Source organism: Eulemur rufifrons, chromosome 3 (genome assembly GCF_041146395.1).
Source record: "Eulemur rufifrons isolate Redbay chromosome 3, OSU_ERuf_1, whole genome shotgun sequence".
Classification (NCBI taxonomy): domain Eukaryota; kingdom Metazoa; phylum Chordata; class Mammalia; order Primates; family Lemuridae; genus Eulemur; species Eulemur rufifrons.
In genome coordinates, this window is record NC_090985.1 from 61,717,008 (window position 1) to 61,731,369 (window position 14,362).

The 14,362-nt window shown below is 45.6% G+C and overlaps 2 protein-coding genes across 4 annotated transcripts in view; both read right to left on the bottom strand.

Annotated features, from left to right (window-relative positions):
- MATN2 (matrilin 2) overlaps positions 1-618 on the bottom strand; it is a 135,658-nt gene extending 135,040 nt beyond the window's left edge. For all 3 annotated transcript variants that reach the window (XM_069465465.1, XM_069465464.1, XM_069465463.1), the window contains exon 1: positions 395-618. The gene's annotated coding sequence lies outside the window, so the exon portion shown is untranslated. The remainder of the gene's footprint in view (positions 1-394) is intronic.
- Positions 619-13,429: 12,811 nt separating this feature from the next.
- The window catches only part of LAPTM4B (lysosomal protein transmembrane 4 beta), a 61,094-nt gene continuing 60,161 nt past the window's right edge, over positions 13,430-14,362 (bottom strand). The window contains exon 7 of the mRNA XM_069465469.1: positions 13,430-14,035. Coding sequence (XP_069321570.1) covers positions 13,958-14,035 — 78 coding nt within the window. The 3' untranslated portion in view covers positions 13,430-13,957. The remainder of the gene's footprint in view (positions 14,036-14,362) is intronic.

Genomic DNA, 14,362 nt, shown 5'->3' on the forward strand with positions numbered 1-14,362 from the left:
CTCTGCATATCCGCTCAACAAGTCTCCCCTTTTCCCGGTCCGTGCAGACCGGGTCTGGGTGTCCCAGCCGCGGGCACAGCGCCCCCACGGGGCACTCCGGGGCCGCTGCCGCGCAGTGCGTCCCGCGCAGGGAGCGCGCCCTGCTCGCCGGCCGGGGGCGGCGGGACTTCGCCCAGCCGCGGGGTCCGGGCAGTGCGCCCTCCCGCTCCCGCTCTCCTCCGCGGGGTGGGAAGCCACGGGAGCTCGGGGCCACGCGGAGCTGCGGTGGCCGGGCTGCGGGGGCATAGCCCGCGTGCGTCAGCCAGCCCAGGCTCGGTCTGTCTGTCTGTCTGTCTGTCTGCACCTCGGGGCCGCCGGGCCGCGCAGACCCCCGGGGAAAGCGCGCCGCGCTCACCTGCAGCCGCCGCCGACGGCGCCCGGGAAGCGAGACAGGGGCGCGGCCGCCCGGGTGTTCCTCTCTGGCCTCCTCCCCTCGCCCGGGGCCGCGGCTGTCCTCGAGGATCGCTCGTGGGAGCCGAGGAAGAAGCCCGCGCCGCTGCCGCTGTCTCCTCCTCCGCCGCCTGCTCCAAGTCCCATCCCAGAGCGCTCCCCTTGCTCGCTGGCTGCCTGGGAGGCTCTAGGCAAGGGCGGGCTGCGGGAGAGGCGGCGCCGCGCGGGGGTGGGGAGCGGGCCGGGCGGAAGGAGGGGTGTCCTCTTTGGGGATGGGAAGGCGCGGGGGTGGGGAGCGACGGCGAGGGCGGCCCCACCCTGCAGGCAGCCCCGGGAGCTGGGCGCCCTGGCCGCGCGCCCTGCCCGCTGCCACCTGGCTCCACTCTGATGGTCCCCAGCCCAGGCGCGGATCAGCCTCCAGGCGTCGGGAGCCGCGGGCTCAGAACAACAGAGAGCTTTAGGATTTTGTCGGGGTGGGAGTGTAGGGAGGTATCTCCCGGGGAGCGGAGGTACGGCAGGAGTCCTGTACCCTGAACCTGGGGTCATGATCTGCAGAGGGAATCCATCGACGACGACGACGACGACCATGAAAAAAGTGAGAATTGGAATAATTGGTGACAAGTGCCAGGAGCTGTCTAGGCAGTGCCCCATCGCCCTGCCAGTGCGAGTTCATACTCACAGAGTCCACTGGCTGGGGACCAGGCCCCAGGGTGGGGAGAGGGTAAAGACGCCAGGACGGAGAGAAAACAAGATTCCTACCCTAAAGGAACAGTGAAAGTCTAGTTCAGGCAAGATTTTTGAAATTATGGGCAAAGACATTTGCAACTTTGTGAAATGGGGGAAACTTACTCTAAAGGTACCCGCAGAGCCTTGGAGGGCTGCAGAGACAAGATTGGTTAGGGACAGGGGAAGTGGCTGGCACCCCACTCTCTCAGGCCCCTGCTCCTGGCTGCTGGGGGAAGTGGGCTCTACATCAGGCCAGGACATCTCCTAATTAAGCTCTAAAATTCTATCCCCAAACCACTAACCAAAGCACCCAGTTCAGGTTTTAACAAGCTACAGGGAGAGGCAGCCAAACTACCTAGTTTCAAAACCTTTGGGTGTGCCACAGTCTGACAATTTGGTGCTTTGGGCAAACTTTGTCTTGTAAGTCACCGTCACTCCTATTTGATGTTAGAGTTGGTTTCCGGAATATGAATTAAACACCATGTAAAAAATCAATTCTTCAGAAAAGCTCCAGGAGGTGTAATTAAAATTCCAGCCATAAAGCAAGGGGTTAACATACTGAAGCCATTGGGCAACTCAATGGTACCATAATGCCAAGAAAGAATCTTGGATTCACGGTCTCTTGTTCCCTTACCCTGTACCTTACACCCACTGGGCACTCTTGGCTGCCTGCACTGATCAGAAATAGCTTCTTTGTTGTTTTGGGGAGGAGGCAGGTGGAGATCAGAAAGCAGAGGAAAGTCTGCAGGAAATGTTTCGTCTCTAAAATCTTGAATCCCACAAAAGAAAACTCTTCCTGAGTCTGGGCCAGTGAAAATCCCCCAGGAGCCTGGGAAGTTGAGTTACAGTTTATGGAAACTTATATTTAAAATGTGTTTCTTTATTCCAAGACACCAGTATGATCCAGTAATTTACCAGGAAAACAATAGCAATCCCAAAATCCTTCCAAATTTTAAGGAAATTGTGACTTAGTAACTGATTCCAGTGACTCTGGTGTGTGCCAACTAAAATGGGTGTTTTTCCCCCCTAGGGAATCCTACTGGAATTCTTCATAATAGGAAATCTGTGTATGAAGCATGCTTGGGGCCAAGTCAAATGAGTTGTTCTACCTTGTGGGATAATCTTCAGGTCTGCCAGAAAAAAATGAAGCAAAAGCAAGTTCAATGTCCTGAAATATTTAGTCAGGACAAACAATGCCCTAATTTCCAGGTTACCTTTAGGGTGAATGCAAGATAATAAGGCTGTTGGAGAAAGACCAAATTTGCTTTTTCTGCCAGAGGCCCTGCTATGTGCTATATACTCAGCCTTACTCAGAAGTGTGGGGTTAAAACTTCCAATTCTCGGCCGGGCGCGGTGGCTCACACCTGTAATCCTAGCACTCTGGGAGGCCGAGGCGGGTGGATCGCTCAAGGTCAGGAGTTCGAGACCAGCCTGAGCGAGACCCCGTCTCTACTAAAAATAGAAAGACATTATATGGACAACTAAAAATCTATATAGAAAAAATTAGCCGGGCATAGTGGCGCATGCCTGTAGTCCCAGCTACTCGGGAGGCTGAGGCAGTAGGATCGCTTAAGCCGAGGAGTCTGAGGTTGCTGTGAGCTAAGCTGACGCCACGGCACTCACTCTAGCCTGGGCAACAAAGTGAGACTCTGTCTCAACAAAAAAAAAAAAAAAAACTTCCAGCTCTCATGTGGGCACTTATGTAAGCAAACAAGAATGAAGTGTGTAGTATCTGAGAGCTCACGAATTAGTTGGGATTGATATCTGCTTAAACTAATCACGCCTTAGTAGCTATTCTCTGGATGAGCTCTCTATCTAGGGACTGTGGTACAATAAGGATTTGGGGGGGGGGAGCTCATTTGACCCAGGCCTCATATACATGAAGAGGCTCAAATATAGACTTTTGACATAAGCATCCATTTGTTCCTCCCATTTGTTCCTCGTAAACACTAGCACTTTTTGTTTTGGTTTGCATTAGAATACTTCTTATTTGAAACCTAGCTCCCTTACCTAGAAGGCAGATGAAAATAAGATTCCGCCAAACACAAAGGGGACCAAGGTACACAATGAGGAAAACTAAAGGACAGAGGCCGGACGCGGCTCACGCCTGTAATCCTAGCACTCTGGGAGGCCGAGGCGGGTGGATCGCTCAAGGTCAGGAGTTCGAGACCAGCCTGAGCAACAGCGAGACCCCATCTCGACTAAAAACAGAAAGAAATTATCTGGCCAACTAAAATATATATAGAAAAAATTAGCCGGGCATGGTGGCGCATGCCTGTAGTCCCAGCTACTCGGGAGGCTGAGGCAGTAGGATCGCTTATGCCCAGGAGTTTGAGTTTGCTGTGAGCTAGGCTGACGCCACGGTACTCACTCTAGCCCGGGCAACAAAGCGAGACTCTGTCTCAAAAAAAAAAAAAAAAAAAAAAACTAAAGGACAGACAGATTGGCTCGTGGACTTCTAGACTACAATAAAGCTTGTATTAAATGCAGAAGGAGAAATGGAAAATTGCAATGTCATCTCACTTGCCCTGTTCCTCTAGATGACAAATGATGTTCAAGTCCCTTGTAAACTGTTGGAGCCCCTCTCGCTCTCCCTCAAGTAGAAGGGAAGGATGTCTCATCTGGGAGAGGAACGTCTTCCTACCCAGCCAGCTACCCATTTGCTGGAGCTGGCAATATGGGATTGAGAGGGGAGCATTGCAAGGTAGCAGTCGACCTTCCACCCCGGCCCAGCGTGTCCTCCTAGGTGAGATGGTGCTTTCCAGATGCCATCAACGTGGGCAGTTGGCTCAATGTCCAAAGGATCCCCTTGAGGACAGGCTGACTGATGGCACCGTTGCCCCAGGTGAAATGATTTCTAAATAAACATTATCATCCCACCTTGGCAAGACAGGATGAAAGTGATCAGGAAAAACTGTAGCAAATTGAAAATCTGTTCAGGAAAACAGTATCATTTCAAAGGAGACTCAAGTGATTTTATGTGATCTTGAACTTGGACTATATGAGCTCCCGAGGGCAGGGACTGGGTTACTGTGGTATTAACCTGAAGCTTAGAGCCTTGCAGCTTTTGTGGAATTAGGTCGATGTGGCTACCTATCAAGTGTAGTGGTGGCGTGTACCTGTAATCCCAGCTAGTCGGGAAGAAGAGAAGGGAGGATCCCTTGAGCCCAGAAGTTAGAGTCTGGCCTGGGCAATGTGAGGTCTTGTCTTTAAAAGTTAAAGAATGAACTAAGGTAGAATAGGGAGCCTTAAAGCATAGGCAAGAATGAGTAGAAATATAATTTGTTTCCTTGGATATTAACAAGGCTGAAACACAGCCTACCTGAAGAAAAGTTTCCACATTTGAAGTGGAGGATGGACCTCCTTTCACATGCATGGAAAGGTCACCCATCAACACGAATGGCTGCTTCTTTCACCCCTAAACCTAGCAATTGGCACAAAGTGGCCTGCTATTAGAAGCCAACAGCCTCATTCTTGTAAACACTCAGTTACTTCTCTCAAGTCTAAATTTGCATTGGTTGCCTGGTATTAAATCAGGTTGCAAGATACTCAGGCAATGCCTATGTGCATCTGTTTTGTAAAATCCCCCAGCACTCTGGCATTGCTCTATAAGCGGGGATTCAAGAATAAAAAAAATACCAGAAGTCAGGATGTTTCCATATTCTCTCTTGCCGAAGAAAACAACTGGGACACGGTTATTACCAGGGTCCAGCAGAAGGGGAAACACTACAGATGGTTCAGTGGAAAGAATAAAGTAATGAGCTGCTGAGAGTCTCAAATAAATTATAAGATGGAGAAAAATAGCATGTAGTGCACTAAAGTGAACAATTTCAACAGTAGAGCAGTCTCTGAGAAGCAGCAATGGAAATGTCTTGACTCATTTAAAACAAGAATTGACATAGCTATTCCCAAGTATGGAAACTGCCAAAAAAAAAAAAACACTGGCTACAAGCATACTACCTGTGAATAATGTATATTTTACAAGGAAGATTCTCTAGACCAGCTCACACACTTTGGGAGGCCAAGGCAGGAGGATCACTTAGCCCAGGAGTTCAAGCCCAGCTTGGGTAACAGCGAGACCCTGTCTATACAAAAAATAAAAAATTAAAAAAATTAGCCAGGTGTGGTGGCTCATGCCTGTAGTCCCAACTACTCAGGAGGCAGGAGGACAGCTTGAGCCCAGGAGTCTGAGGTTGTGGTGAGCTATGATGACACCACTACACTCCAGCCCATGCAAAAAAGCAAGACTTTGTCTCAAAAAAAAAAAAAAAAAAAAAAAAAAAAAAAAAGAAAGAAAGAAAGAGAAAGACATTGAAAAGAGGATGCAATAGCCAAAGTTTTAAAGAGTTGAAAGTTTCTTTTGTTTAGAGCAAAATTTCCAAGTGAGTTCAGCATCCCTGGTCAAGCCTAACAATAGAGCACCTAGTAGCACTGCTTTACCTTGAGTACCAGCCTGCACATGGGGCAGAATAGTATGTCAGAACGTTTTGTGAAAATCAATTAATGGAATACACCATATCAATAAAATAAAGGAGGCCTGAAGCCCTGGCTCACACTTTGGGAGGCTGAGGTGGGAGGATTGCTTGAGGCCAAGAGTTAAAGACCAGCCTGAGCAAGAGTGAGACCCTGTCTCTACAAAAAGTAGAAAAATTATCCCAACATGGTGGTGCATGCCTGTAGACCCAGCTACTTGGGAGGCTGAGGCAGGAGGATCTCTTGAGCCCAGGAATTAGAAATCACAGTGAGCTATGATGACACCACTGCACTCTAGCCTGGGTGACACAGCAAGACTGTCTCAAAAAAAATAAATAAATAAACAAAAAAAAAATAAAGGACAAAAGCCACACGATCTTTTCAATAGATGCAAAAAAGGCATTTGATACAATTCAACACTCCTTCAAGACAAAATCACTCGATAAACTAGAAATAGAAAAGAACTTCATCAACCTAATACAGGATTATCTACAAGAAACCCACAACCAGCATTATACTTAACGGTGGAAGACTGAAAGCTTTCCCTCTAGAATCAGGAATGAGACAAGGATGTCTTCTCTCACCAATTCTATTCAACGTTATACTAGAAGTTCTAACCAAGGCAAGAAAATGAAATAAAAAGCATCCAGATTGGAAAGAAAAAAGTAAAAATATTTCTACTTGCAGATGACATGATCTGCTATGTAGAAATTCCAAGGAATACACTAAAAACTATTTATTAGAACTAATACCTGAGTTTAGCAAGGTTTCAGAATACAAGATCAATGTACAAAAATCAATTGTATTTCCATATACTTGCAACAATCTGAAAGTGAAATTAAGAAAACAATCCCATGTAATAGCACAGCATGGGGTGAAATAAAAAAAATTCCACTTACAATAACATCAAAAAGAATAAATCACTTAGAAATAAATTCAACAAATGAAGTGCAAAACCTATACTCCGAAAGCTGCAAAACACTGTTTAAAGAAATTAAGGAAGATCCAAACAAATGAAAAGGCATCCCATATTTGTGAATTGCAAGACAATATCGTTAGGATGGCAATACTCCCCAAATTGATGTACAGAGTCAACATAATCCCTACCAAAATCTCAGAGGCTTCCTTGCAGAAATGGACAAACTAATGCTACTGTGGCAATTCAAAGGATCCAGAGTAGCCAAAATGATCTTGAAAAAGAACAAAGTTGGCCAACTCACACAACTGCCTAAAGGTGGGAGCAACCCAAGTGATCAACAACTGATAAATGGATGAGTAAAATGCGTTGTGTCCATACAATGGAATATTATTTGGCTATAAAAAGTAATGAAATACTGGTACATAATATAAAATGGATAAACCTGGAAAACATGCTAAGCTGAGGAGCTGTTCCTGTTCTTTCCCGTATCTTTTCAAAGTTTGCTGGCTACTGCAGAAATTGCCTGCTGGTAGGAATTTGTTTGCTAGTGTCTTTCGGAATGCTGTGATGTTCTTGTGCAGGATGAAAGACAACAAGGCTTATCACACAATCTTACAGGGATCTCAGTTAAATCTGAAGTGCCCAAGAAGTAGGTGAACAGGTCACTGTACTTGAGTCTTATGTTAGCTGTTGAGAATTTCCTCCCACATACCCATGGTCTCAGGATTGCACGGGGTCTCTGACTGGTCATTATTGGTTTCATAATACAATGATTTACCAGGAAAAGGAAAAGAGAAATCTCCTAGGAAGCACATCTAGCAATATTTTATTCAGAGCCCTACTGAATTAAGCTCACCTAAAACGGATTTGATCACAAGAACAGGAGCCAAGAATGCCATTTCCCTTTTATTTTAAATTTAAGCAGAACATTAGCTAGCCTCTCATCTCAGCAGTCCTTTAATCTTTCTTCAGAGATCAAGCCTTTTATTATGGTCATGCTGTTATCACTTTTACAACTTTCTTCTAAAAGCCCATTCTTCCCCAACTCCAACTCCCCACAGTAAACTGCTCCAGCTGTGGCTATGGGTAGGGTTTGCTGGAGGAGTGACCCTTCCTTTGTCTCCTGGCATGATCTATAGGAATGAAATTTTTTTTCCAGTGGGCTTTTCTGTGAAGAGTCGTCTCTGTGGAACTCTGAGCTTTACCAAGACTTTGTTGCAATCACTGGGGGTGGGATTACATCTGGCTTTAATTTTTATTCTAGTAAATATGTTTTGAGTTCCTTCTATTTGCCAGACGTGTGCTAGGCGCTGACAGAACAATAAGTAACACACAGACTCTGTGAGTTTCCAGTACACAGGGGGTTTATAAACAAGAAAAGCAGTCACCGCGGAGGGTAAGATGTGCCTTGACTGGGGTTGCTATGGGAGAATTTACAGTGATGCCACCCAGATTAGTGGGTCACCGAAGGCTTCTTGAAGGAGGTCACTTTCAAATGGAGAACCAAAGGAAGAGTTATTGGCTTTATTTTTTACTTTTTCTCACAGTTCATTACTTACGTAATTTTATTAAAAAAGCCACAAGTTCACATTTCCCAATACCCAAGGTCATACTTGGATTTTCAAAGGTGTTTAAAGAAGTTAACTCTCAGAGATAAAGATGATATAGTACAATAACTTCAACAGGGCGCAATAAAGCCTGCATTCCCATGGGAAATGACTGCTCTCTTCTGTCTCTATTTGATAGGTATGAAAATAGACACAGTGATACAGGCTTTCTGGGGCAGGGGCGGTCTTAAGATCCTCTATTATTCCTCCAAGACAGTGCAAATTACAGCAGTGTTCTACCGACCAGCCAGAGCTTGAAACCTGAATACACACTCTTCTCAACAAACATAAATCAGTGGTTTAAAATGGTGCCTAATTTCCTCAAAAGGAAATTGCTCTCTTAAAACAATTAACCACTCTAAAAGGCCCGTCTCAGTTGATCTTCCTTGGCCAGGGGTGCGGTGGCTCATGCCTGTAATCCTAGCTCTCTGGGAGGCCAAGGAGGGAGGATAGCTGGAGCTCAGGGGTTCGACATCAGCCTTAGCAACAGGGAAACCCTGTCTCTACCGAATAAAAAAGAAAAACAAAAGGACAAAAAAAAAAGAGGTACACAAAACAAAAAAATCCAGCCAGGCGTTGTGGCACACACCTGTAGTCCCAGCTACCCGGGAGGCTGAGGCAGAAGGATCACTCACAGCCCAGGAGTTGGAGCTTGCAGAGAGCTACAATCACATCACTGCCCTCTACCCAGGGACACTGAGTGACACTCTGTCTCAACAACAACAAAAAAAAAAAACCAAAAACAAGGAAACTCAGTCGACCTTCCTCCTGCCTGAATAAATTCCTGTAACAATGAAAAGCTGTTATCTGCAGAGCATTCTCCAGGGAAATCGACAGCTTTACTTGTGTAACATAAACCTCAAGTAAAAGATCCACTCCAACTTTTTAAAGTTCACCTGACTTTGCATGACTTGCTTTCCTTCTTGGGATGTATTAACTCAATTACTAGAAATTGACTGTCCTTAGAAGCGAGAGGTTATATGTACAGAATCTGAAATTCTAGATGTCTCAAAGATTTGTATCACCCACTTTGATTCCATCTGTACTTAAGTCCTGGCTCTGCCACTTACTGTGTGACTTTCCTCTAAAAGCCTCAGCTTCCTGACCTGTGGAACAGGGCTAAAGAGTTAGCATGCATGAAGTGCTTACAGCACGTCTGGGACACAGGACGGGCTCAGGAAATGGTAAACGTCATCCTACCTCTTGAAAAGGTAGAAAGCACAGGGGAAGAAAGAGGGCCAGGCGAAGAGGACCTATGACCTTAAGTCAGGAAGGCTGGAACGATGGGGAGGGAACTAAGAGACACATGAGTCAACAGGAGATTTGGGGGAAAGGGCAGACCATTTTCCATTTGGGGCGCAATGAATATGAGATGTCAATAGGTCGTCAAGACAGAAAAGACTAGGAAACATTGATAAAAGCAGGATTAGAGCTGCCATTATTATTTATTGAAGGGAAATACAGCAGGAAAGATATGACCTATAGTTAAAAACTAAAGGAAAATTTGTGAAAGTAAAATAGAGAATAAAGTATATTCCTTTAGTTAAAATGAACATCACACAAAGGCCACATTGGGTCCAAAGGCCGTCCCTACCACAGGACATCAGGGTCCTTTGTGGCATTGCTGGTCAGAGAGAGCAGACCCACTGTTCCCTGTCTCCCCAGAGCCAGGGTTTTCCTGAGGCAGAGATACCACAGGTGGAAGCCTCATCTGCTCTTCAGAAGGCCTAGACTGGAAGTCCTGAATCTAGAATCCCAAGAATTGGAACATGTCATTGGATACAACTTTTTAAGTTGTGTGCAGGTATGGTGGGGGCTGAGACACCACAGCCCTAGGCCTGTGACTAGCAAGTAGCAGCTAGGTTGGTGACACACTCAATCCCAGCCTTTCCGGAGATAAAAACTGGGGAAACACACCCAACCTGCCCTGGGCCACACACTTCCTTCCCAAACTGTCTTTGCTCTGTTGAAGCAATATACCCTGGACATGCTGACATACATCAAGGAATTTATAATTTTATTTGCTGGGTTTGAGGTTTCCCTCTTATTGACAAAAACTATGTTTATACCATTAATGACCTTGAAAGCATACCTGAACTTTAGATGGAATGAAACAAAACCTGAGTGCATTGTGCTGTTTTAAGCCAGTCTCCTCATCCTGCAGCAGTTTTTGCTAATCAGGGTCATACTGAAGGATATATAGAGCTAAGATTTTTGTTTGCTGTAACAGTTTCTGGGTTGGCCACGTGACAGCTTCTCTTATGCTGTCTCGGTACTGTAGCTGGCAGAAGGCATGTGTGGGCTTCTCGGCAGAGGGTTGCAGATCTGGCTGGTTTCCATACACTATGAGCAGAAAACTTGGCCAGTGTGCAAAAACACTTTAAGTGAATTCCATGGGTGGGGACACAATCCTTGCAATTGCCTCCTTTTTCCTTCCCTTTAAAATGTGTATCTGAGCTGCCGACCCCTTCTACATCGCCACAGGCACTATTTTTGGTGCTTGTTAGTTCTGAAGGGGGAGCCCTGAAAAGGATCCGCCTGCACTTTGTGCTGGCAGTTCTTTTGCATGATTGTTCATTCAATACCTTGGCAACGACACCTGCCCTCTCCCCTCCAGAACATGAGACTGCCTACATGACCAGCAGCAATACAATTTAATGATATTTAAGTCAGTTTCCAGACTGCTGCAAAAACTAACACATCTCTAAAAACAAAAGGGAAATAGATGTTTTTATAGTCTCATTAGTTTTCCTGTCTTGCAAAAGCTCCATTTGCACAGCAGGTTTTTCTCAAATGAGGAATATTTCAAATACAATACATCCATCTATGGAGAAAACAACTTTAAAGGTTACAGTGTACAAAGATGGTCTATTGAGATCATTACTAAGAAGTATTGTGGATTAATGAGGTGAGGGTGGAGAGGATAGACAAATGGAAGGAGATGTGGTTTGGTTAAGCAATCAAACTAATGTATAAAAAGAGGGGCAGAAAGAATGGGGGTGGTTTCCTGCATTCTTGGGGACAACAGCATAGGGCGGGGCAGGGACGAGGCCGTAAACGTTGGGGCAAATGCTGCACAGAATGTTCATGTAGGAAGAAGCTTCAGGAAGGAGAGGGCCTACTGGCCTTAAGTCTCTTCTATGTAACTTGGCGTTCTGGAAATCTGACTGGCTTGTTCAACAGAAGCTGTTTCTAGGGTGGACAGCCCACATTCTAAGCCAAATGGGTTTTCCCTTCCTTCTACTCCGGAAAAGAGACTTAAAATTCTGTCCTAAATGGGCCGCTTATTAGTGGGTCGATCTGCAAACCTTGTGGTGCTGGATTCAATGTCCATGACCTTAAACTAAGAGCTTGGGGTCAAGATGAAAAAAATTCCCACCAGTAAAGTGACCAAGAAGTATGCAGGTACGAGAAAAACTGAGGGAATGACTGTTCTTGTTTCTCTGTGAACAGGAAAATAGGAGACAGGGGCTAGATCTCCAAAGGGATTTTTTTTCTTTTTTTGAGACAGGGTCTTGCTCTGTCACCCAGGCTAGAGCACAGTGGCATCATCATAGCTCACTGCAACCTCAAACTCCTGGGCTCAGGTGATCCTCCTGCTTCAGCCTCCTGCATAGCTTGGGAATACAGGCATGTGCCACCACACCCAGCTAATTTTTCTATTTATTGTATAAAACGGGGTCTCGGCTCTCGCTCAAGCTGATCTCGAACTCCTGAGCTTTCTCCTGCCTCGGCCTCCCAGAGTGCTGGGATTACAGACGTGAGCCATCGCACCCGGTCTCCAAATGGGATTTAAAAGAAAGGTATTTGTCTGGAGTAGCTACGAGACCAATAGAACTGCTGAGGCATGTAATGTGCTCTGTGAGGTTACTTTAATCCAACATCATGACCTCCCTTTAGTGGAGACAAGAGGACAGTTCCTCACCCTGCAGAGGTAGATATGGCTTAGCCTGGATTATGCTACAGGTCAGGAAAAGCCAGCATCACCAGCACCATGTGGGATCTCTGAGGATGAAGTGCCACCCCCGTGTCTACGGTGCTATTTGAGCTCTGCATGAGCAAGAGCAGCAGTCTTGGTTCCTCTCCAGGGACCCTACCTGGACTCTCAAAATCAGCACTTCTCTCCATCTAACCATGTACCATTTTTCATACTGCAAAACACATTAGGCAAAGAGCTAGGAAATCATGGGTAGCAACAGGCAAGTAACTGTGACTTCGTATGTCCATTACACAAAAATTGTGAAACTTATCTGATAAACCATTCCTAATAATCCATAATGTGATTAACTTTGTGTGAATCTTATGAACATAAAGCTTCAAGGAACAGAATTCCTTAGGTTGAGTTTATAAAGAATGCTGATGAGAAATGGAACTACCAAAAGGAATAGCTGAGGTTGGTTCTCAGAGATAAAAATCCCCCTCCCATACTTCTTTTAATTTCCCTCAGAACATAGTAAAATCTTAACTGCTCATTAAAAGCGCACGATGGGCATGAAGTAATCACATGCAGTGTGGGTGAGCACGTGGAGCCTGGGAGGGGTGAGGGCTGGCTCAGGTCTGTTTGTCCCCTGTTCCTCTTGGCCTAAGAGGCTCTGGGACTTATCAGCACTGAAATATTTTTTTCAAAAACTCTGTTTACATGAAAGTAAGTGGGTGGGAAGGGTCCTTAGGCACAATCACCACGGAGTCTAAAGGTTATCTTCTTAGATGTGGTTAAATCTCACTTTAATTGCTAAAGGCTTCATTTACAGCACATTCACTAATGAACCAACAGAAGAGTTGCTGACTTTTGAACACGTGAATATATAAAAATTCCTTGCAATTCAGGTAGTCAAGAGCATACAAGGAAAGCAATCCTTTTTCTGAAAGCTGTTTTACATTTTAAAAGGTGACTAGGCATACGTGGAAATTCAAAGCAATAGGATGGACCTTGCAGGGAAAGGAGAAAACCTTTTTTCATTTTAGGCAAATATTTATCAAATATATCACAGCTCCACTTGATAAAGCCATTTGGATGTCCTGCTCGAACTGGGCTAACACTTAGCAAGAGGGGCCCCAGGTGCGGAGGAGAAACCAGAAGAAAAGAAGCGCCAGACCCCTCTGCGTGCCAAAAAAGGCAGTCCCACCCCCAGCACAGGTGAGACAGGCAGCCCCGTGGCCCAGGCTCTAGGTGTCCAAGAACAGTCACATCACTGCTCTCGCTGCCTGGGACTATCTAATGGTCTTAATTCAGCCCACAGAGGAAATCCTTGACTGGCAAATGCAAACTGCCATAAAGGATGTTAAGGAAATTTTTGTAACACATATATAAGGACTCCTATTAGCTTAATTAGAGCAATGATTACAGAATTAACATTCCTGTTTTCATAAGGGCTTCTTCTTAAACTGGAATGGTTTAAGAAAAGCACTAATTTTGATTTTATTTTACACTTTCAAAAAAGAAAGAGGGAACAGAGAGAACAAGTACGACTGACTGCCCGATTTGGGGCCCAGCAGGTCAAAAGCAGACATCTCTGCCTCAAGGCCCCCCTCAATTCAAGGGAAGTTCCAGCCCAGGGAAGACTAGTGAAGCCCAATACACTCCCACCCTGACAAAGAATTCTACAGCGAATCTACCACAGTGTTCCAGCTAAAGCATGTTTAAAACTACAGGAGGTTTCAAATTAACATCTATATTTTAAAATGTAGCATTTCAGGAACAAATAAGCTCAGAGAGCTCATCTCAAAAGTGAAATAACAGAAGTATTGCTCAGACGGCTGAAAAGTGGAGCTGCTGCTCTCGGCCCCGCCTCCACTCTCAGACTCAGGCAGACACATAAGGTGGCGGCGGCTCCTTGGCAGCGCCAGTCACAGTGGCGTCATCGTACGGAGGTAACAGCACCTGAGAAGAAAAAAGGAAGACGAGTTAGTGTTTAAAAGTGGACGTATGTTCCCCTGAGGTTTCACTTTCAATTAAATGTCTTCCATAACTTATACCAAGTTCAATTTTCCAGCAAGGGCATACACTTCCATGAGAGACTTTTTCACTCCTTACGGAAGCAAATGAAGAGACCTTCAGTCCTCTCTGAGTCTCCCTAACTCTGTCCACATGCGCCTGGAGGGCTGTGTCTCCAGGAGAAAGGAGACGGTGGCAGCTCTGAAGAGGAACAGCCTCCCAGGTGAGTGTGCACGTGTGTCCCCACAAAGAGGGCACGCACCTGTCTGACTT